Consider the following 25,419-nt stretch of genomic DNA (forward strand, 5'->3'; position numbering starts at 1 on the left):
TTCAGCGGAGCTCCATCATTCAACAACGAAGATCCCTTTTAAATGTTCTTTTTTAAAATCTCATCATAAAATGGCAACCATGCGTGACCAAGGAGGATCTAAAGACGCATTTGGGCGCAAGCCTCGGTCGTTGAGAAATTAACCACCTGATGGGCACAAGAGAAACCGAGGAGAGACTGTTCTGGTGTAGCTTGTTGACTCGGTGATTTATGATGCTGAGCTTATAAGGAGCGCTGCAAGTTTGACAGAGCGTCTGCGTAACAGGCTATTCCATCGGCCCTTGTATTTTTTGGCTATGGTAATGATGTCATAAAATACTGGGGGGTTGTGCCACCGTAAGAAGATAGCTAATCAATATCTCCTATCATGTAAGAAGCTACATGGATTACACTCAACATGGACCTAACTGAGGTGTGTTTGTTATTTTGACTTTCTAACAACTGATTGGTCGAAAGGGTTGATGCCTCATTTTCTCTCTCCGCGCGCTCTGAGCTGCAACTTTTATCCTCTGGTCTGCATCCACGTCGCCCTGAGGCGCTTACTGTAGCCTCAACGGACCGAACCGCCGACTGACTTAAAATGGAGTTTGCCATGGTGGGTGCGGACGGCGGGTGCAATAGTCACCTGCCTTACGGTTATGCCCAAGCTCGCGCACGGGAGAGGGAGCGCGAGAGGGAGAGACAGGCTGCCCAGTCGAAAGCAGCGGCTGCAGCGGCCGCGGCCGAAGGTGGAACTGCTGTAGAGGGAGGAGGCGGCGGCGTAGGGGGGTCCACCTCCACCACCTCCTCGGGCGCTCATCTCCTTAACAACCGCCAGCATCAGTCTCGCACCGCCTCCTCCACGAACGCCAACATCAGCAGCGGTACCGCCTCGCGCCCCTCCTCCTCCTCCTCCTCTCAGCCGCCACAGCACCAGCAGGAGCCCGAGCAGCAGCAGAGAGTTCTCAGAGAGCGGAAAAAGCAGCGCGGCGTCGGACGGTGGAGACGCAACCGGACGACTCTTGGCGGGGACTTGCGCCACTCGGAGCTGGCGCTGCTCGGATCCGAGGAGGACATCATGATAGAAGAGGAAGAGGCTGAAGGAGCGGAGGAAGAGGAGGAGGAGGAGGGGGGCCGGGGAAGCAAAAGGTCGAGTTTTCTGTGCAGCATGGATGATGAGTTGGAGACGGTCTCGATCACCGACAGGCGCCCTCAGTCCGGATACGAAAACATTTACAACGAGTGCGGCTGCTGCGAGAGAGTTGTCATCAACGTGTCGGGTCTGAAGTTTGAAACTCAGCTCAAGACTCTCACTCAGTTCCCGGACACTCTCCTGGGAGACCCCGACAAGCGAATCAGGTACTTCGACCCGCTGAGGAATGAATATTTCTTCGACAGGAACCGACCAAGTTTTGACGCCATTCTTTACTATTATCAATCAGGGGGACGATTAAAAAGACCAGTCAACGTTCCGTTTGACATCTTCTCCGAAGAAGTTAAGTTTTATGAACTCGGGGAGGAGGCGATACTCAAATTTCGAGAGGATGAGGGTTTTGTCAAAGAGGAGGAAAAACCTCTGCCAGAGGACGAGTTCAAGCGTCAAATCTGGCTGCTTTTTGAGTATCCGGAGAGCTCGAGCCCTGCCAGGGGGATAGCAGTCGTGTCCGTCCTGGTCATAGTAATTTCTATTGTCATTTTCTGCTTGGAGACGCTGCCGGAGTTCAGGGATGAAAAAGAGAATCAGCTACAACACAACTCCTCTCAAGCCGACCATGGATTTACTCCTTTCAACGACCCGTTTTTCATTGTGGAAACTGTATGCATCATCTGGTTCTCTTTTGAGATTATAGTTCGCTTTTTTGCCAGTCCGAGCAAGCCCGCTTTCTTTAAAAACATTATGAACTCTATAGACATTGTTTCCATTTTGCCTTATTTCATAACTCTTGGCACGGACCTGGCGCAGCACCAGGGCAACGGGCAGCAAGCGATGAGCTTTGCCATACTGAGAATAATCCGTCTTGTCAGGGTGTTTCGCATCTTCAAACTGTCGAGGCACTCCAAGGGGCTGCAGATCCTGGGTCATACCCTGCGCGCCAGTATGAGGGAGCTGGCCCTCCTCATTTTCTTCCTGGTCATTGGTGTCATCCTGTTCTCCAGCGCGGTGTACTTCGCCGAGGCGGACGAGCCCACCTCTCAGTTCACGAGCATCCCTGATGCTTTCTGGTGGGCCGTGGTGACCATGACCACGGTGGGCTACGGTGACATGAAGCCCATCACTGTCGGTGGGAAGATAGTGGGCTCCCTTTGCGCGATCGCAGGCGTGTTAACCATCGCGCTCCCGGTGCCTGTCATAGTGTCCAACTTCAACTACTTTTACCACAGGGAGACCGATAACGAGGACCAGTCGCCCGTGGTGGAAAGCATGCCCCCGGGCTGCCCTTATTTCCCCGACTTTCTAAGGAAATTCAAAGGCTCACCCTCTGGTTCCTCGCTTGGTGACAAAGCGGAGTATATGGAGATGGAGGAAGGGGTGACGGAGTCGCTTTGCGGGCTGGACAAGAGCCCCAGTAAAGGAAATGGCACAGACATAAGCAGAAAAAACAGTACTAACTCAAAATCCATTCAGACTGACGTGTGATTACAAGTCATTTATTTTTTTTTAAGATAGAAAAACTCCCCATAAAGACGCTTTCTGTCCAATAGCAGATGACTTCCCCCAACACCGGTTTTACACACGCTTCAGAGCCCTCGACCCAAACGCACACACGTAGTCACACTCACAGGGCACCAATTGGCAGGTTAAGATGTTTAATTCTTAAGGATCCTCTTTACACTGACGAACCTTTAGGGAGCAATCGTGACTGTATTTGCCTAATAGATTGATTAATTTATCCATTTAACCTGTGCGGGCTTCCAAATCTTACATGGACTCTAAATTCTATGAAAGACAGGCTATGCATTCGCACTTTATGAGTTTTATCTATCGCATCAGAAGGGTGTGGATGCTTGTTTTGCTGTTATGCAATAAAGTTAAAATTTGTTTGCACTAATGTAAAATTTGCGCTGGATATGGCAGATTTATATTTAGAGACAGAAACTGTAGGCCATGCAAATGGCAATAATTTAGACATCCACTGCTCACTTATGATGAAGAATGTTTGCGTAACTTCCTACAGAAGAGCAAACTAAGCATATTAATAACCTCTTTGATACGCTGCCAGTAAAAATTTGATCCTGACACATGAAAAACAGAACAGATAAAAGACTTGTTACTGTTCCAATATTTAACTTCAACAAAAAAACAAACAAAAAAATCAGCATTCAGCAGGCTTCAAAGAACCCAGGGCCACAATGACATCTACATAAAACTAGCTTTTCCACAAGAGGCCAAAAAACATGAAAAAAAGGTGTTGTTTGCCCACCTAAGCACACGAATCTCATCAGAGTTTAAAATGGCTGGTGAAATGACTCGTCCCAGGTTTTGTGTGGACATTCTTTGAGCCTTGACAACAACATTTTTCCCAGTTTCATTTAAACCACCTCAAAATGACAATATCCCTTTACACACGGACGAAGATGGAAAATTTAAATGACTCTGTCGTGGAAACTCCTTGGAGGAGAGTTTACGAGCAATTTTTCCTCTTGTCCGCTGGACTAAGTGCACAAAAATATATATATACATATTATTTTTCTCAAGAGGACTAAGATTATCTCGAAGCTCAGAGGATCATCATGATGTGGATGTCTTCCAAGGTACGTAGCCTTTACGTGAGTGCCATTGATTTTTATAAAGTGGTGATTAAAACAACCCCACTGCTATGAGAGTACACACACAATGAACATGGAAGCATTTACGACACACCGCATTTAGATATATATTACATACAACAACAACTGACCCGCTTCGTCGTTCCCTAGACCAAAGAATGACGCATGAATAGCCTTGCGTAACCGTGCGTAAAACACGATATGAATGTTGGGCGACGATGACGCACATTCCAGCCATCATCAGTTAATGTTTCTCCTGTACTACGTTTAAGCAACATTCAGATCTAATATTCCACAATATTGCAAACGCTTTAATTCACAGCTGCAGTTATCTCATCCAAGGTCAGACCAGGTCAGCCTCCCGAGAACTTGTGCCAAATGTTTTAAAAGATTTACAACATGATTTTGCAGATATCTAATACATATCGATGCCAGTTGTTGAAGACTGTTATTCATTTTTATAGTAACTATAATGTAATGTGACTGAATGTAAAGCTGATCTGGTCTAAAGTTTCCCCCCTGCTCTGCCGGACAGCTCTCACCTCACCAGCTAATTTATTTAACATGAATTTAGTCTCTATTATTTGATAGTGTCTCTTTGATAGTGTTTTCACCCTGCACAGCATCAGGATATTGTGAGATGAGGATCCAGATGATAATATTCACCATATTTATCAGCCAAAAGTATAACTTTTATGATCTAACAAGATTTAGTAAAACCTTTTTTTGTCTACTAAATTAAACTATGGCAAAAAAATTAGTTCTAATGAAAATGGTCCTTTGGTTTTTATTCATTTACTTGGGTGTTTGAGTTTGCGCAGATTGATACGTGCATGTGTGGGGTTTAGCATTAGAAAGATGTTTTAACAACCATCTGCTCAAGGAGGAATCTCAGTTAAAAATGTGCACGCAGGAGCAGGACTCTGAGACATCAACTAGTTTGAAAGGCAGTCACGGTCAAATATATGCCTCTTTCACAAAGTGGAAACTTTTAGCCTTCAGTGGCTATTGATCTGTGAATTATCTTCTCAGTAAAGTGAGAGACATCTTATGTTGGAATGGACAACGTTTACATAATCCCAGAATCTGTTTTTTTTTTCAATAAGAATAAACCTAATGTGCTAACAGAACATAACAGAAATTGTCGTTAAACGCGCCATCTTTTCTGCCATCTCACAGTAACCTGCAGTGTCTTGCACACTGATAACCTGTAGTAAAATGTTCACATGGCACCATTAACTCAATTTACAATTTAAGTCACAGACAATAGACATTTCTATTCATAGAGTTGAACCCTACAACCCATCACTCACTCAACTGTGCTTCTCAGCCCACAATCAAAGCATCAGCTTATAACATTTATTGCAGTGCGTTTGTATCCTCTGAGAAAATATTCATACAAGATATTTTTAACACCTGCACCCACAACCAAACACACACACAGCACCATGCTGGCTCAGAGCCATCTCCTCCTGATACCTCACACTTAGCACTTACATAATGTGGCTTATGGTAGGGGCACAATCCAAAGCATTTTGAAGCAAAGTGTGTGGGTCAGGCATATACTGGGGCTTGTGGCTGCTGAGTTTACTGTATCATCTTGGGCCACAGAGGCTCAATGACTCCGACTGTTCATAGCGTTCTACTGTCACGTGTGGGCTGACTCTTTGTAGTGCAGCTTTAAACCATATGGCTGGGCCATGTGACAAAGTGAAGGTTATTTATGGTTATTTTTCCAAAGATATTCCTTGTCTGTCAAAGGACATAGAGGAGAGGTGGAGAGTAACTGGCTGTGCAGCACATAATGTCAGGGTAGGTTATGTAATGATAGGAGGAGAAAAGTACAAATGAGATGGGCTGATCAACAGAAAGTTAAACAACAGTTCAGCTAATCAGATGAGAGTCTGAGACAACTTATCTGTAAGGAATTCTTTGCTGGTTTGAGCCTTTTCCTGTGTGAAGTTTTGAAGTTTGCTTCAGTTTTGTATCATTATAACATGAGGTTTTAATTTTTCACTAAACAAAAGTTTAAGAAATGACTTCAGGTTCTATGAAAAACTCTTAGTCTTTATTTATGTTTCATATGAAGTGACTGATTAACAGACCGATCATTAGACTGGAGCTGATATACTGCTGATAAAACTGAAGTCACCACTTTAACATGTGTTGATATAGCTGTAGAATCATTGCTCAGGACAGCTCAGTAACAAATGTGTTCTCTTCTCTAGTTCACCATTGTGAATAAAAGTGCTTTAGGATGGAGACTAAAGTCTAGTGGTCATATTTGTTTCATATACATCCAAAGCCAGACAGAAGTGGGCGTCATTTGCTTTGCTTAGTTGAAGACTTACATGCTTAATAATATGTAATTCTACAGTAAAATTAAAAGTGAAACTGTGAGAACTCATTAGTTGCTAAAAATGTATCTAATCTTTACATCATTTGCTTGATACCATATTACTACAATGAAGAAAAAAAGAGTTCTGTGCAAAGTGAAAGTCACTCCATGTACTACATGCAAAGAGTAAATGCACTACAACAGACATTTACCGTCCTGTGCAAAATTCTTGAACTACTCCCAATTTGTTTATATGTCATAAAAATGGGAAATGGGGGCAGGGATTTATTGAAACATACAAGCATAAATGGAAATATACAGTATAAATGGCAAAAACTGTGCTTGTGTGTTGCTAATAAGCTTGAAGGTCAGTATTTGTTATGAGCACCTTTAATCTTCAACACATCCTGAACACTCTTAGACAAGCCTTCTTGTCATTTCTATAAGTAGTATTCAGAAATAGTTAATAAAGTTCTTCTTTGGATGTTGGCTGCCTTTTGCTCCATTTTCTGTAAAGATGATCCCACACTGCTTCAATAATGATGAGGTCCAGGCTCTGGGGAGGATTCATCCCTCCATAAGACCTGTTGCCACTGATTTTCCCTTCAGTTCTCGTCACATTTAGCAGACCTCGGCCTTTTCTCCCGCTTTCTGTTCCTTATAAATGGCTTCTTGACAGAAAAGCCCTCCATGGAGACAATTTCTGATGAGGCTTCAGTGAACAGTAGATGGATCAATTGAAGATACAGATGCATCTCTCAGGTCCTGTGTCAGGACTTCTTTCCTATTTCTTAAGAACATCGCTTTCAGATGCTGTCATTTTTAGGAATTATTTTGTTCTCCACTTGTCCAATTTCAGGACACACTGCACACCATGCCAAAATTTCAGCTAATAGCTCTTTGGAAATTACTTTGTTGGTGCAAAAATGCAATTTTATGTCAGTCAAACTGCGTTTGATAATTTTTGTACATGCAACTAAAGAAATTGGAACAAACTATGTGTCTCTGTGACAGGCTACTAGTAACAATGTGCCTCCCTTGAGTTGGTTGTCTTTCTATATTTGAATGATTCATAAATCAATATTAAGAGACTTAACATAAAAAAACACATTCCTCTGAAAATAGTCAGGAACAAGGACTGGAATGAAAATGAGTGAAAAACCATCCAATGTCCAAAGAAGAACTTTGAAAGACCTTCAGAAATCCCGGGGAACTGATGATCAAGACCACTTTTTGAAGGTCTGGCTCATCGGAAGCAATATATAAAGAAATGAGGGGTGGCTTAAGACTTTTGCTGAGTACTGTAGAGCTCAATAACAGAACAGGAGAAATTTAGAGAACATCTTATACAGCAGATGTAGGGGAGGGCTATATTCAAGACTATAAATACTTGTGTGCCTCAGGAATGGAAATGCCCTTCATCAGGATTTAATTTCATCATCTCAGAGAATGTTTGCTTCATTATGTTTTCATGATAAATAAGTTTTCCACTTCAACATCACAAGCTTAAAACAAACTACAGCATAACCCTGGCTGATGTAGTTGTTGTGTTCAGCAAATACACAATGTATTTTATTGAAAAGAAAAAATACCAAAGTATATAAAAACAAGTGACTCAGTTTATCTGAGCTTTTTCAATGTTCAGATTCAAAGAGGCTCAGTCTGTAATATTTCACATAGCTATGAGGTAAAAAAAAAACAAACAAACTGATGAACCAGTAAAACACAGGTAACCAATCTCAAGTGAGAGTAATAAGACTGGTATTCAGGTTTCATTTGTGGCATCTGCTTTAACTGTCATTGAATCAAGTTCCCCACATCTTGCTGTCCACATTTTAGTGACTCTGTCAGATTGGAGCAACCTGCTCTGCAAAATGGGAGCCAAATTGTGCCAACAACCATAGGTCATAATCATGGTTGACCCTGTAGAAAAATGGATCATTTAGCTGTTCAGAAAATGACTCCCACCTGCAGCCAAGACATCCATCCATCTTCTACATCTGCTTATACGTGCTCAGGGTCACCAAGGGCAGGAGTCCATCCCAGATTACGCTGGGTGAGACGCAGCAAACATGTTGTTGGGACTCTTTGGGGACAGATGAGACAAACTTAGATTTACCTGTAGTGAAAAACTAATGCAACCTGATACAACAATCCTGTAATGAATTCTTTCATAACAAAGGATGCTGCTTTATGGAGGATGTATTGCGTGGCGGTACAGCATGCTCCAGAGGTATTTCTAAATTTTTATCAACCTCTTTAAAGCAGACTGCGGTCAGTACTGAAAACACTAGTCCGTTTATCAGAGGAGTTGAATAGTACCAATACTTACAGCGTCTAATTTAGCATAAAGCTGAATGGGCACTTTTCTGAAATATCTTTTAAATGATCCTTTATCTTTCATTTCATTAAGTGCTGAAAACAAACTGCTTGCATCTAGATGGTACAGCTATTCAAATTGCTTGTGATTTTTCACAATGTATTCATATTTTGTCAATTTGCAGAGTTACAAGACATAAAATGGATGTCAATCTGTGATTAAAAAAAATGGAATCAGAAATAATGACAGGTATGATTATGTTACTTACTTATAGGTTGTTACTTACTTACAAGTACTTACTTACAACTGAGCACTTTGGATAGATGTATTATTCTCAATGTAAATTTTGAATGGAAGTGGGTGAAACTAAGCTGTAGATTACCTCCACCAATCAAACTTTGAGTAGTTTGCTGTATGGTATTTATCACCATAAACTGCTTGTGTCTGCTTCAAGTCTAACATGTACTGCCTCCTTCTTTTTCCAGTTTTTCTGTCTTCAATGCCTTTTGCTGATGCATACTTCCTTTTCTTGCTACATCACTACCACCTGTAGAGCAGTGAAATAGTGTGAAACCTTTGTCATGATTGTGTTGTGCATTGCTCACGTGCTTCTGGGATTGTGTGTGTCATCATGCATGAGGCCAATGGAAACAATATGAGGGCATCCACAGCTGTCAGAATCTCTACAGGGTACCTGTAATAGGACACCAGCAAGAAGTGACCTAATAAGCCTTCTGTGTGACTCTTTAATATGAGAGTAGTTATTGCAACAGCTCCTTACCCTTTGTGTTCCTTTTTTTCCCCACATGAAAAAACCAGCTGGCTGTGGTGTGTTTGTCACTTAAGAGAGAGGGATGGCCTTGGTGTACAGCAGTCTCATGTGTATTTTTATTAGATAGTGACAGTTAGTAAAGGGAGCAGGGGTTAGGAGTCCAGATGACATGCAGCTGTGGTCTATGGTAAGCTCTCGGTATATGGCCCAACTCAGTGACCGAGTGGGCACCACCAACTCATTTTTGGGAAAATAAAGTGTAACACAGTTGGATAAATTATATTACAAACTGCAAAATCATAATTCAATATATTAGTCAGAATTTAGATTTTACCTTCCCATCTTTAAATAAATATACAATACAAAGTAAACGTTTAAATGTATTATCTTTCAATGTTCAAATGAGTGAAGTATATTATAAAGAAGACAATGTTCTGTTGTTTTTCTAAAGTACTGAAATAAGCAGGAGATTTCTGTCCTAAAAACACAGTTAACTAGAGGTCAGTTACTGTAATAAGATTAAGAAGCCATCTTAAAATCATATTAAAAATGGATAGTCATGTGACAATCTGTGCCATCATTAAAAAGGCCCCTGAGGACCATGTGGTGCTGCAAGGTGGGTTTACTTCTACTTCAAATCTGATAATCCCACTTTTCAATGTGTGACATTTTGTAAATTGAAAAAAAACAACATCAGTCAGTGAAATGCCAAACAACACTTTGATTTTTATGAAAAATAAGTAGCAGCTTGGAATTAACCGTGATTTATCATTTGTTGGTCATGTTCTTTGCTGACGTGACCAGTCAATAGCCAGGAAAACAAGTTTAAGTAAAGCTTTTATCATTCAGAGTAATGTTTATTAGGTGAGTTTGCGTGGGACTCTGGCTGACTGCAGCTTGCTTGATAAGTATAAAAAAACAACAGTCAGGTCAGGCACATTTTGCTAACATGAGTGAGCTTAGACGTTCAGATCAGAACATCTGTTCATTGTATCCACAGCCACAAACTTGAAAATTTTAAGTGATACTAGAAGGAGGGTGACAAGGAAAGAAATCCAAAAGTAGAACAAGAACAATGTTTCTTTTATAAGGACTGTACAGTAACTACTGAACTAAACTGTTTTGTAACTAACCTGTCCAGGGTGTACCCTGCTTCTCGCCCAATGACAGCTGGGATAGGCCCCCCCGCGAACCTAAATTGGATAAGCAGGTATAGAAAATGGATGGATGTTTCATAACTTTACTGCTTGAAAGAAAAGAAAAGTTCTTGGTGTTCATATGTACAGAAAATGAGGTACCAGAAGGAGATTTCCTTTGTTCTGAGAATAAAAATACATCAAACCTCATGCTTGGCAACAGGTGTTTTATCCAGATGTGGAACCAACCTTTAAGATATCAGTTCACAGAAAATATGCATCAAACTTAATTTAGTAAAAAAAATTAGGCAATAATAATAATCAGCATAATTCTTTCAAAATGGAAACGTTGAGAAAGACAACACAAACAAAACTGGTGGACTTGGCCACCATTGACCGAAATCCAGAGAAAGGAATACTTCTCAACTGGTGTGATTATTTTTTGATTTTTGGGATTTTTGGTCATGTTTACTCTGTCGATGTCATCATTAGTCACGTGACTAACATATTCACCGTATCTAATCTGATTTGCATCTTCCTTTACATGCAGAACTCGTTTTCAAAGAGGCAGCAACCACCTAAAGCAGGGGTAAAATCCTTCATAGTAAATCTGAGGAAGTGTGAAATTTTGCAGTTGCCGGTGACATTTGATGATATTTCCAACCAGCATGCATTTCTGCCTGTTCAAGTTAAAACTTCATCGTGCTGCAGCAAGCTGAACACAGTGACTGTAATTCAGCGTGATGACATTTCGCTGTAGTTTGTATATTTTTCTGATACCATTTTAGAGGAAATTCCTCATTGAATAAAAGTAATTTACTTAAGAATGTCATTAAAAATTAATACAATAATTTGGACTAACAGTAAAAGGATTGCAATCATGCAAAAATGACAAAACCAATAACTTCAATCATTTGTTTTTTTGACAAAAAAGTAAAAAAATATCAACAAAACAGATCAAAACAGATTTCATAGCACATTGAATCAATGTCTTTACAAAACTTCTCACTGACCAATCAGTAAAGGATAAAGATTTAAAACTACAATGAAACCGCATCTGGTCTTTTCGTCTTTGATGAAAATATAAAATATTGTTCTCAAGATGTAAACGTGCCCAACAGTCACAATGAAATAAATTAACAAAGCATGTACATTACTGTCTGCAAAACACAGTTAACTGTTACTAAATTGGCCTGGAATGTTCTTCTCACATTTTACCCACTGGTCCAGATGGACTATTTAATAAATTTAATGATTTTGTGGAAAAGTCATTAATCAGGCAAAATTATGAAGCCTGGAACAACATAATACTCCTTGATTTTTGAGGAAAGAATCTTAAATGTGCTGTTTTAAGTAATGATTGTAACTAGTCACATATGAGCCATCATGCCTCACTGATAAAATCTTTTCCTTGCGAGTAACCAGGGAAACAAGAAAAACAAACACAAAACAAAAAAGAGGAATTTTATGAGGTTGGACTGTCTTTCCATTAATCTATCTTGCCAGTACATTAATCAGGCCTGTCTGCTGGCTGTACTGCCAATATACACAGCAGACAATCCCAGCTGTTGTCATTGTAGGAGTATTCATGTTAATTGTTGTATTTTTTTTTTAAATAAGCTGACTATGTAATAAAAAGAAAACAAATAAACAAAACAACTGAGTTCTGAATCATCAGTTTCAGCTTAAGAAGGTAGTTTCTGTTGAGCTTCAGTCCAAACCCTCTGGTCAGAGAAAGCCAAGACACTGGACAATGGTAGTGAGGAGAGAAAAAGCCACTGGTTCTGTTGGGTCTAGTCACTGACCACCGAACCAAAAGATATCCAATCATGCCAATCGTGGCAAAAAAACTAACTCTTTATTGGTATAAATGTATTAGAAAGTACAAACTAGTGCCATATCAGTACTATGTGTGGTTACAGTTACATGAAAATAGAGTACCACCCCAATTCCAGAAACACTGAGATGCAATTTAACAGAATGTAATTCAGCTCAGTTTTATTTGTATGGCGCCAAATCAAAAGAAACGTCATCTCAAGGCACTTCAAAGATTTACAAATTGACCAGTATTTTATTTACAATAGAACATAGAAAACATCATAGCTTAAAAATGAGAGAAAAATGTTTGCTCATCTTGAATTTCATGGCAGCAACGAGTCTCAAAAAAGTTGGGAGAGGGCAACAAAAGGATGGAAAAGTAAACAATACTAAAAAGAAACAGCTGGAGGACCATGTCACAACTAATTAAGTTAATTGGCATAAGGCCAGCAACATGATTGAGTATAAAAAAGGGCACCTTAGAGAGACATTGTCTCTCAGAAGTAAAGATGGGCAGAAGTTCAACAGTCTGCAAAATACTTATTATGGAGAGATTTATAGAGAGATTTCAGAATAATGTTCCTCAATGTAAACTTAGGAAGACTCTGAATATTCCATCATCTACTGTACATTCAGAGTATCCGGAAACATCTTTGTGCACAAGGGACACTGCCAAAAAAATCAGTATTGGATGCTTGCGATCTTCAGGCAGCTTCCCATTAAAACCAGACATGATTCTGTCATGGAAATCACTACATGGACTCATGAACACTTCCAGAAATCATTGTCTGTGAACACAGTTCACCGTGCCATCCACAAATGCAGGTCAAAGCTCTACCATGCAAAGAAGAATCCATATGAGAACATGACCAGTATTCCGTGGTCAAATGAACTAAAATTCTAATAGTTTATTATCAGAACTCAGCTCAAAAGGGTAGACCTTGAATATTTAAGCATGATGTGCTAAACCACATAAACCACATGCTGCATCTGTTATAACAGCACTACTATGTAGTAGAAGAGTTCGTTGCTGCTCTGACCTGCCTGCAGTTCAGACCTCGGACCAAATTAAATAATTTGACACATGCAAATGCAAAACATGACGATGAAGACTCAGGACTGTTGAGCAGCTAAATTCTGACAATCTGACAAGAATGGGACATTTCTCTCCCAAATGAGTGCATGGCCCTGTCCCAACGTTTTTGACATGTGTTGTTGCCATCAAATTCAAGATGAGCTAATGTTTTAACTGAATAATAAAGAGTCTCACTGTCAACATTTGATGTAATCTATATTCTGTTCTGAACAACATATAGATTTTTGGAATTTGAAAATAACTACATTTTGTTTTTAATTAATTTTAAGCTGTGTCCCAACTTTATGGGATTTGGAGTTGTATAATTAGCCGTCTTAAAAGCTGAACAAACTACGTGAAAACAAAGAGAAACCCAACAGGTTTATGAAAGCAGTATAGAAGTAATAGATCTCTTAAAAACACCACACAGCAACAGAGCAAAGTCGTCTCTTTATTTCAACTATGTAACTCATCAGCTGGGGAAGTTTCTGACTTTTTGCTTGGGGTATATTAGCTTTAGCCTCAAGCTTTCAGCTCATTACTGTGTATGCAATCATCAAGTCCATAATACCCCAGAAATGTTCACTCCATTGGGCAGGGAACATTGGAAAAAATATGACAGTTAATTAGCTTAATTAGCAGGACAGCTACAGCTGATAAACTTTGCCAGCGACAGTTGTCCTTTCAGTGAGCAACTTCAACACACGCCGTCTGCCATAATTAATCTGTAATCCTCTGTTTTCTCAGATTGTCTGTGTGTCCTGCTGATGTTTGCCATTGTCTGTGGACGTATCGCTTCAAACATTTGAAATTTGACAGAAAATCTGCCAATCACTGTACACTGTATTTGAGCCACGTATCAATCAGTTCATGAAAGATTTCCTCTTCATTTAAGAACTAGCTGGTTAACATCTTAATTTCTCTTGGCTAATATGTGCTTAACAGTAGCCATCTTTCTAAATAAAAGTCAAGCAAACTCAAAACAGTGAATACTGCTTTGGAGCAAATAAACTATCAGTAGGTGGTGGAAAAGGTCATGGTCACACTCGCTGTAATAAACAGAGCAGAAGGAGTAGAAATCCATCCATCCATCCATTTTCTATACCGTCAATCCGTTAATCGGGTAGCGGGTGGGCTGGAGCCTATCCCAGCGGAGTAGAAATCTTTAAGTGGAAACTAAACGTTGAAAAAGATGTATGAACAACCTAAGCTATTCTCCCTGGACATATATGAGAACACTGGGTAGTCTTCAGTTGTACAGTTATAATTTGTCCATGCCAGCTAGTAATAACCATTTCTATCCTGAAAGCAGAGACAGCGGATCATTCACGTAATCAGTATGCGAGTTTAATGAAGTCAGAAATTGTTTGCAAACTCTCTTTCTGTTAGATCGAAGCCAGCACTGGACGTTTGGAGCTGACTCTGGAGTGAAATATTTTCACACAGATATAACCTTTAACATCATCAGTATATTTAGAAATATTGTTTGTCACAGTTTTACTTCTTATTTAAAAAAAACTCTGCTGTTTCTATAAACCGCTTCCAATCCTTTAAAATCGACACAAAACATGTTGATATAAGCTTGTTTGCCGCCTCCCATTTTCCACATAAACACAATGTTTACAGCCCCATCTGACATGAGCAGTTAATAAAGCACGCCTGGGATTATGCCTCAGTGTAAGTTTAAACCAGCTTGTGGTTTCCATGCAGCAGCAACATATTGTCCTTCCATTGATGGATAGCAACCTGATTCTTTGCACCATTCACTGTATCCCCGCTTTCCAATTGGCTGCATTAATCTGACATTATATCAGGCATTATTGTGTTACTTCATTCTAGTCGTGTAGATTGTATTGCTAATTACACATATGCCTTCGTGTTGGGTTTCTTCATCGATAGAAAAATCAGCTACTTATATTACTGGCTTACAGTTGTTAAAATAAGATCAACTGTTTCATGTTACATGTTTAAAATAGAAAATCTGATTTGTTTTTTATAGGCTTTGAAATGATGGTGTTTGTTAAAACATAGATTAATAAATCGATATTGATAATGTGATAAAACCTCACTGCTAAGTCAGTTTACCTGCAGTATGCTCAGAAGTATGAGTGGTCAAAATGTTGATTAAGTCTGCTGTCACACAATCTGGGGCAACAGAGGATTACAGATTTGTTATGGCATTGAGGAAGGTAAGCATTTCAAAGATTTGTCATATCAAGTTGAGGCTTTTTCCCCCTCATTTTCCAGAGTGCAACCTAAAACTCCACGCTGCTGCTGCTTTTTATGAACAGGCTTGAGATTTGATTAAAGGGAGCAGCTGCTCAACCATAAAAAGTTTTCTCTCCTGCTCCCTGTGAAGATGAGCTGGTGAGCAGAGGACAAGCGCCCTGCTGGGCCTGTACACCTCTGAGAGGCCACAGATGCTGATTGTAAACTGTTAGACTGAAGAAACATACACACATCAGAATGCATTTACAAAACCAACGAAGTGTGAACAGAATAGTCATGCCACACTCCAGGAGTCATCTCTTGTCAACTATTAAGATTTTGCTTTACATTTAGGACTTTGGTCAGAAATTATGTTTTGAATACATGTTTAGAAAGACAATAAAGATAACTGTAAGTATATCAGTTCCCACAAATTAGCATGATTTTGCAACTTATTCCAACTTATGGCATTAGTCTGTGATCGCCACAATGCTGCTTGAAAAGTTGAATTTTTCCCAGTTTTCCACTAAGAATAAACTTAGCAAAGAAAAGTAACAGACCCATTGGGATATGCAAGATGTGACCTTATTGAAAGTAAATGAGAAGTAAGACCACTGAAGCCTGAAATGCATATGAGTGGATCCTGCCAAGGGGTTTAAAAACAAGGTTGGAGATTTACAAAGAATCAGAATCAAGTTTATTGCCAAATAGGTTTGCACCTACAAAGACTTTGACTTGGTGTAGTTGGTGGAGAGTGTTAAGTATAGACAATATAGATATCTATACAGAATCTAAAAAAATAAGGTGCTGTAGTGCAAGCTGAATGCTATAAATACTATAGATAAAGTCATAAGAAAACACTGCAGCTCCTGTGAGTGTGATGTTGGTCACTGCAGGTGCAGAGAAAAATGGGCAGCATCACAAGGACGGGTGATCATTGTGTAAACAAGTTTTTTTTTTAAATGTAATTTTCCAAATTATCTTCACTATCTCTTGTTCATGTTCATAAACTGGAAGAAATCATAACTATATACACAGAAATGGCTGACTGAGTATAGACAAAATATATGTAACCAAACTCATAAACATTGTTTCCCACACAAGGCCTACTGTCTTGCTCATCATGTGCCTGTCAGTTTTGACCCTGAAATGTGCAGTGTAAATGATAAAGTGTGTTTAGATATGAAAATGTGTACACACATATCTCAAGTTGAGTCTTGTCCCTTCTTTAAATATGTTTACACATTGAAACCATTTGAGTCACATCAATAATGATTTTTTCTGCAAAATCATCACACTTAAAAAACTTACTGTCTGTTTGTATTTCAGAATGAACCAGCCCATAATATCTCTTTGGATTACTGCAATTAAATGCATTCTGTATGCCATTAAAACACTATTACTTCTAATTAGTTTAGACAACGACAAATTCTCGTTTTCTTGTACACCAAGGACTTGCGTAGGACAAACTAAAACTGATGACATGGAGATGGTGGGGTCAGGCAGTGCGTCACACTGATGTACTGTCAATGTCAACATTATATTACACTGATCTGAACATGGTATGACACTTTCACTTACAATGAACATCTGACGAGCAGCGGTGGGGAGGAACCTTTCTTAATATTTCTGGATGATTAAATTTGCAGACCTTCCACCTTTACAGAAATGGGACTAGATTGAAAGAAAATTAACTTAAATCAACAGTAATCTGCTCGCAGATAATACTGCACAATAACAAAATGTGAATTGTGTCCACTTCACTCATAATGCTAATGCAATAACTAGTACTTGCCGGGGTAATTATATGTGGTCTCCTCTTTTTCATAACTTTTTTTTTCTTTTTCATAAAATCAGTTTAATGGCTGTACGTGCCCCTCATCCAGTTTTTTTCCTTCTTTTCTGCATTGCTTTCATTTCAGTTAATTAAGTTAAATAACTCCAATGTGAGAAAATGAACGTACAGATTCATGCAAACCTAATCCACATCAATCACCAACTATAATTCAGCAGAAGTGTGTCATGGTGTATTTATCTGCGGACGCTGATCTCTACCTTTAGTTTTCATGCTTCTGTCTTAGTTTGCTGTTTTTATGGGCAGAAGGTTTGCAGCGACAAACTGACAACACTTTGTAAGGTGTGAGGAACATAAAAATTAAGTGACCAGCTCAAGTCACTGTCTCCTCCCTTCTCTGTCTGAGTGCCTGCCAGTGTGTGACAAGCCCACATGATGCTTCGCACATACTCACTGAGCAGGATGTAGACTCTCACATAAACTCCAATGGTGCGGCACCTTCCTGTGAAGGTGTTTGAAGGTGTGAGCATGTTGACTTGTGCTTTAAAATGTAACCGCTGTGAAACAATCAGTTTTTTTTCTCTGATTCTGTACTTTGCTCTGTAACTTTCATTTTTCCCAGTCTGCTCAAACACCTCTGCTGCTTCATCCAACTGAGCTGAAGAGGTGAGTTTAAATCATGACTTTGTCAACAGTAAACAAGAACTATTGATTAGCAGACTTTTAAGGTTATAGTTTTGGTTGCTCATTCTGTATATTGACTAAACGGTCAATCACATTTTGAACAAACTACTAAAAAGAGAGAATAAAGACAGAGTTAATACGGCAAGACAGAAAAGGAAACACTAGATTTGAAAAATGAATCAGCTGGATAGATTTACAATTTTAACAAAAAAAAACAACACTTGTCTTTTGAACTTTCAGCATGTAACATTTAGAAAATGCCTTGCCAAAAATGCAATATAATATTAATAACTGAGGAAAATATTAATTAATTTGTCTTTTATGCCTTAGAATGAGACGTTTACATAAGACAGAGCAGGAACTCTTCCTTAGAATCAAACATGTTGAAGTGTAATGTTTCTACTGTCGCCCCTAAAGGATAAACCAGGCACTGGCTCTAGAGAGGATAATCTGAACTTTAGGCATTTTTAATTGAGACATTTAGATTCAGTTAGTCGCAGATTCCTCACATGCTGCTTATTTAAAGGGCTAAAAATGACAGTGTCATCACTGTTGGTGACTGTGTCAACTAAGAAAATAAGAAAGAAGCTTATTTATTATTATTATTATTATTATTATTATTATTTATAACACAGCTGGAAATACGGCTGGGTGAAAGTCTTAAGTCACTCCTCAACCATGGCCTCTATTCACTTACATAATTTCTGCAAATACTGTATATAAAAGCTGCGCCGAGATATCAACAAAACTGATTAGGTAATTTTGTTGATCTGCACAGCATACGATTGAGGCACCGTTTACATACATCTCCAACAGATGTTGCAAAGTGTAGGAATTATTTAAACAGAGACCTAATAAAACAGGGCACTGCACTCAAATGGAAATGGCCTACCACAGCAGCATGGCTTTGTAAAAAGAAAGAACTCCCAGGGCGGTTTCACCGAAATACTATGAGACAGCAGTATTTATTACAGTAAGTTATGTTCTATTGTTGGCTTATATCATTGGCAGGAGTCGTCATGTGCTGATAATCTCTCAACTAGACTCTGTGTAGGAAGGCTAATGCAACTGGCCAGTATGGCAAAGCTACCACTCTCTCAGATGTTTGCAATAGGCAGTGTGAGATCAGTTGAAATTTCATTTTGCTTACAATTGGCTTTCAACAAGGCATAACACTCAACAAGACATACTCATAAAAAGATTATGGTGCTGAAATCCATCCCACAACAATGTCCCTGTTTTGTTTTCTGTGAATTATTACAGTACTCCCTCTTTCACACCGGCACGCTTTACTTCCTTGGAAGTGTGAACGTTTAGCTCAGCTTGAGTAAACATGACGGACAGAGTGTTAGTTAATCAGCTGTTCAGAGGAAATAAAAGTCATAAAAACTTATGGAAACTTTCACATAAGTGAAGCTTTGGTCTCCAGAATGCAGAGGATTACTACCCTTAACTCCTGTGCAAGTCTCAAGAACTAGTAGCCCCGGCCCTCCTGTCTTCTCCAGCAGACCTCCACGGGTTGCAAGACAGGCTTTACGATTACACTTAGTAGTCCCGTCTATACAACTCCTGATCAGCGACTCACCTTAACATTACTCTTGTTTTTTAAATATCTGTGTTTTTTTCTTGATGCTTTACGATTGTATTTTATGCTCTTTAAAGTGGAAGAAAATCTAATGTTGAAGAGACAAATCTCATTACTGAGTAATCAATACATATTAATCTGACCAAAATAATCAGGATTGTGATTTTAGCTGTAATAGAGCAGGCCTAGAATAGGTTGAAAGATTAATGAAAATATATCAATATCTAGTGGTTATTATATATTGATTAACCAACGCTTTAATCAACTAAACAGAAAATAGTCATTAGATTTATCAAAATAACAATTAGTAGATGAATAATTGATAGATTAAACAATAGAAAATAATACTTAGCAGCCCTTCTAAATATATGTTGATTTGAAGTATATAATTTAGGTAATAATGTGTTGGACGTCAAGGAGGTGATGACACTGCTCCTCAAGATGCAAAAAAAGCAACTGCTTGCTAAGGTTAGCAATATATTATTATTGTGAAATAATATTGTAAGATTTGTGCATCTGTCAGCTCACTGTGTTACTTTTTAGCCTGTGAAGTCAGATCTTCTAAAAGGCTACAATAGATGAGCCAGTCAGGATGGTGACATGCATTGCTTACAGTACTAATCATTCAGCAAACAAGATCTCTTTATGACTGAACGATTCATAAACACGGGACAAACTGTTCATGCTGAAGAAACTCAGCTTACTATCATTTCACCGAGTTATGAGAGTTGCTGGAATAGAAATAGGGGGTAGGATTTCCAGATATAAGTTAACTGGAAATCTTTGTCCTCAATTTCCAACAAAACCTTGAAGTAGATGGGAAATCTCGGGAGCACTGAACTGTACATTGACACATGATCACTCACAGTAAAAGGCTGCGCAGTTAAGAATACTCATAACAATCAATCTTGTATCTCAATTCAAAACCTGCTTAGTTTTCTTGCATTTTTCTCTCTCATATTCTGTCTGTCAGATACCCAGAGCATGACAAACTGTTTCAATGATTACATCTTACACAGTTTGATAACTCTGTCAGTAAGCAGCTTATCACCATTTAGTAAGGGACATTTCAAATTCATGGTGAATAACCCACTTGTGCTGCTTTTGAACAAAGACAACCAAGGCTTGAATTCAGATCAAATCAAGGTATTAAGTACAGCTGAATACACACCTCTATATTTTCCTTATAGGTTTTTTTTCTTGTTCTGGTCAGCCTGACAACCATTAATGTTAAATGCTAATAGGTAATATCCAGTTATGTAAGCGCCACGTGCGCAGTCAACATCAATTACAGTCAGACGGGCTCAAGTTTCACCTCATGGTCAGTCTAGTTCAGCGTGGACATGGAAAACATCTCCCAGCTGAGTGTGGATCATGAGGTAACTCCTCATGTATTGATCACTGTTATGTAAACTCTAGCTCGGCTCTCCAGCATTAAAGCTTTCTCGGTTTTGTTCTGTCGAGCATCGTTTGTACATGTTGGAAAATGGCTGCCGTGGCCAGACCTCCACAGACCTCGTCTCCCACTCTTCTCTCTGCTCTCCTGCTTTGGAGTGACTGGATGCTTTTATGTAGAGTGACTAATGCTTGCTCCAAAGGGCCTGGGGTATATCTCACTGGGTGTGCATGTGTGCGGGTTTGTGCATTTGTGTACGTGTGCACTCACGAATGCTGTATGCAGCCAATCAGCATACCAGGGCCTGACTCGCTTACATGAAGATGAGTCACTTTCATGGTCCGCGAAGACCAAGATCCACCACATACACACTTCATCTCAATCCATGCAAATTGTTTGATTTGTAAATGTGCAGAAGAGTTACTGTGTACCATAACGCCATAGTGCCAATTCATGCGCATGTAAGGGCAGTCAGATGAGAGTTACAGTGAGAGGAGGAGGTTGAAGGTGAGACTGATGAGTTCAGATTGCCACAAACAATAGCATTCACTGTGTGCCTGGTTTATACTCAGAGGCAGGATACAAAATCATTTCTGTTCCCGGTTATGACAAATCAGGAGATAAAAAAAAAAAAGTAGAAATGATGTTGCTAGACTGAAAATGACTCTTTGCAGATGAATATACTTTATATGAAGGGACTATATCTAAATGTGAGCTATGTTCGGTAATAATTAATTTAATCTTTTTTATTTAAATGCACTTAGTATTAAGTAGTCACTGATGCAAGAAAAAATGCACAAGACAGAAATTAATAAAAACATCCAGAAGCTTTCCAGCTACAATATAACCTTAGGTTGCAGTGATGATGCAAAGACTTCATATATACAAATTAACAGATCACACATGTCATCACCATAGGAGACAAGAGGCTGCAGCTGCAGTATCACAACTCTGTGTGGGATGTATTTTCACTGTTTTGGTTTTTCCTTAAGTTAATGATCTGAGTATTTCCTCTCCTCTGCTGCGTTGTTTGCATGGGGGAGCACAGGGAACAGCGGCTGTGGGGACTGAAGCCCTTCACTGCTGTCTAAAGCTAAAATGCCCTTTCGAACAAAACAAAGAATGTGTTATTACTAAAAAAAACATTTTTTAACCTTCAGTGTCAGAATTCACTTCTGTCAGTGGCTTCAGGGACTCTTGGTGTTTCTCCTTCTACAGTTCTTCTTCTGTATGTGTGAATGAACACACTGTGGTCAAAAGATGTGCTGTAGGCAGAACATTACAGTGGCTCAGTGTTAGGCATCTCACAGCAACAAAGTTGTCAGTTTGTACTGTAGAATGATAATGAATGGATAGATGGTTGACGTCACAGACTTACCTCAGCAATTACTGGTTTAGCTGGAATGTATTTTCCGGTTATAACTGATATTTCTCTGAAAGCTTTTAAGGTGAATGTGAGACACGTTCCAGTGTATTCTCTTTCACAGAGATTTCGTCATTTTGCACTCTCGTACCTGCTGAACACCTGAATAAGAGTTTTCTAAGGTTAAAAGGGCATACTAAAGAGAACGAAAATAATTTTAAACCAAAATGTAATGGCCAAAGAACGAGTCATTGCATACAGATATGAACAAACTTTTCATATCTAGTATTTTTCACTCCAGTCTTAAAGTTCTCACTATTACCAATTTTCGACCAAAGTTGTTCTAGTGCTGGTGCTCGAGCCAATCATAGATCTGTTTCACTCTATAAAAAAAACAGCTAAAACCTGGTTTGGTTATCCACAGTCAGATGCGGTGTGCATGCAGCTTTTTTTTTAAAGGACTCAGAGGTGCTCTTATACCGTTTTTTATATTTCTTAGAACAGATGAAGCAGATATGCAAAATGCAACAGCAATGTCCTGAACATACAAAAGTTCTCTCGCTGTTCTTGAGTTAAAAGCAACTTGTTCTCAAAGTTGTCCCACTAACTCTAGGCCTAGCCAGGTCTGGTCCAAAACCTATAGCGCTGGTGTCGGTTTCTGTGTCGTTGGAGTGTTTTTTTATGTAGCAAACATGAAAATTGTCATGTTAGGTGGGTTAGCACCAGCACTAGCATGGCTATGTCCACCATTGCCATGTAAACAAAGAGATCATATGCATGGAAAATATGAAATGCTTATCAAAATTTGTGTGAACAAGGCCTTATACATGCTGTTATACATGCTGTTTCAAGCAAAACCCATAAATATCAGCTGGAGATATCAAAACTCTCTCCCATGTTTGGCAATGTCAGTTTCTTACTGTTCTTCCCTAAATTGAATAGACCAGATGCCACGCTGTCTACAGAGTTTTGAATATGGTTGTCACAACATTTGAGTTGCCTGTTTAGCACCACTGGAACGACTTTTGTGGAAAATCCTCCTCTTGGTACGAATGTTTCTATATGACAAAATAGTTTCCCCAGTAACACAAAGGCAGACATAACTATGAACTAAATTCTTTTTAAAGAATACATATTTCACTCCAATAAAGTAAATGAGAGCCATACCATCTGTGAGCTGACAAACAGTCTGACAAGTTTATAACCCGCAGTGAAATGACAAATTTGCTGTGAGTGTAGTATAAAACATGAAGGATATGAGTAATCTACCTCTTACCTCTGGGCAGCGCAATGTAGCAGTTTCCCTCTTTTCAGGCATTACGCAACAACCCAGCTACGGGTGGTGGATTAGTCATGAGAGTGGGATTAGTTCCCTCATCCAACTCCCTGCAAGAAATCGAACGAGTTCCTTTCCCAATATGTGAAAAATACTGCTTTTTATAAACACAGATCCAAAGTTACATGTCAATATTTCTGGCCTAGCAGGTGTATTAGTCGACAACATTCTCTTATTCTACAGAGAAAAAACTTAATCTAGACAGCATTCTGTATGTTTCCTTCTCAATATTTTTGCTGCTGAACTGTTTAACTGATTATTTCATTCAAAGAAAATGAGCCATTAGTTATTTAGGAACAAAAAAACTGTTAAGCTTGTGTTTTTGAGGATACTTCAACAGATGTTCCTCACTAGCACATAAGCAAGTTGGTTTAAATAACTCCGCTTAGAAGAATATATATTGGATGTAATCATGTTTCTGCTTCAGGGTTAATTGTCCTTTAAACACTTGAAACACTTTTTTTAAATCTATCTCTGATCTGATCTGTTTTATATATTCACTGTAAAAGCTTTATAGTAGGTGCAGTTTAACAGGGAACTTGAAGCAATATCAACACTAATGGTAAGCCTGGTGGTGGTGTTGGGGGGGGTGGGGGCAGCAGTTTACTTGGGCTGCTCTTCGTCAACATGTCTTTGCTTGTTTCCGGTGCAGGTTGAAATTTTTCTTTCACTGCCATGTGTGATCAAATAACTCCTCCCTCTATCTCTCTGCAGATATTTGTTGAATGTAAACTCGAGACTTGTGTGACTAACCAAACTGCTCGACTGTTTCCCTCAGTTGCACTTCTGAGTCTCGCTCCCAGTTCCCCTCTTTGATCACACATCTTCTTACACACAACACACACACCCTCCCACTGGCTTCCACAGTTTCTGTTTTCCTTTTGATTCCATTTACTGCAGCAGGTCGGTTTTAATTTATTTATGCCGTTTCACAACTTATTCAGATAATTTGTTTTCATGCATTGCTTTTCCATGCGTCTAACCAGTTTGGTTTCAATTAGTGGGTCCTTGATGGCTTCTTTTAAAATAATAACTGAGAATTTTTTTTTTTTTGTGCCGATACTTTTAAATTACGTTTCATTGGCCCTGCCTGAGGATGTGCATATCAGGGCTTTGCTAAAAGCAATACTTAGTATAAGTGTAGATTCTTTGTCATGCTTTACTATGAAAGCCCTGCAAATACTGGTTGACTGGCCGTTGACTTTGCACCTTATCAAAGAATAAGTATGCACATAATGCAACTGTGAATAGGTGCAACAGTTTCTTTTTTTGTGGCTTAAATCATAAATGAACTGCACAGTTAAATGTTCATATTTGGTTATTATCCAAAGGATCTCACATCAGTTTATGGTTCCAATTCAAAACTGCAAGAGTAATGTATGTATACATATATATAGTTTCTTTTTGCAAATGCTTTGAAATGTTATTACAAAATGCTGTGGAAATAATTCTCCCTTCAGCCTACCATTGCCAGTTTTGGCTCTGCTCATACCTCTGGGGGTGAAAACTGTCTTTATATTCGAAAGACTTTGCAGCTTCATTTTTCTTGGGCCAGCTCCGCGCTGCTATTTTGGACTGCTGTAACTGACGTCTGTTGGGTTCAGCAGAGAAACCACAATGTCCTCTTTTAGGAGTTTTGTTTTACTTCTCTGGTCACTAACAGTAAATCCTCTCTGCCTCCAGCCAACTCCTGGTTTTATGTAGGCATGTGTTCTGCCTGCACATTGAGATATTAGAGTCTGCAATTGGCAGATTTTCATGGCTACACAGCAGTAATGGAAAATTCCACTTAATTTGTACTGTTAACTAACGGTTGATTTACTAATTTTTCTTGCAGCCGTAGTATT

The 25,419-nt window shown here is 39.1% G+C and overlaps 1 protein-coding gene across 1 annotated transcript in view; it reads left to right on the top strand.

Moving 5' to 3' along the window:
• Nucleotides 1–25,419, top strand: part of kcna4 (potassium voltage-gated channel, shaker-related subfamily, member 4) — a 60,372-nt gene continuing 34,953 nt past the window's right edge. The window contains exon 1 of the mRNA XM_072380041.1: nt 1–3,731. Coding sequence (XP_072236142.1) covers nt 580–2,616 — 2,037 coding nt within the window. The 5' untranslated portion in view covers nt 1–579 and the 3' untranslated portion in view covers nt 2,617–3,731. The remainder of the gene's footprint in view (nt 3,732–25,419) is intronic.

The sequence above is a fragment of the Leuresthes tenuis genome, unplaced genomic scaffold (assembly GCF_036924035.1).
Source record: "Leuresthes tenuis unplaced genomic scaffold, fLeuTen1.0.hap1 SCAF_2, whole genome shotgun sequence".
Lineage (NCBI taxonomy): Eukaryota > Metazoa > Chordata > Actinopteri > Atheriniformes > Atherinopsidae > Leuresthes > Leuresthes tenuis.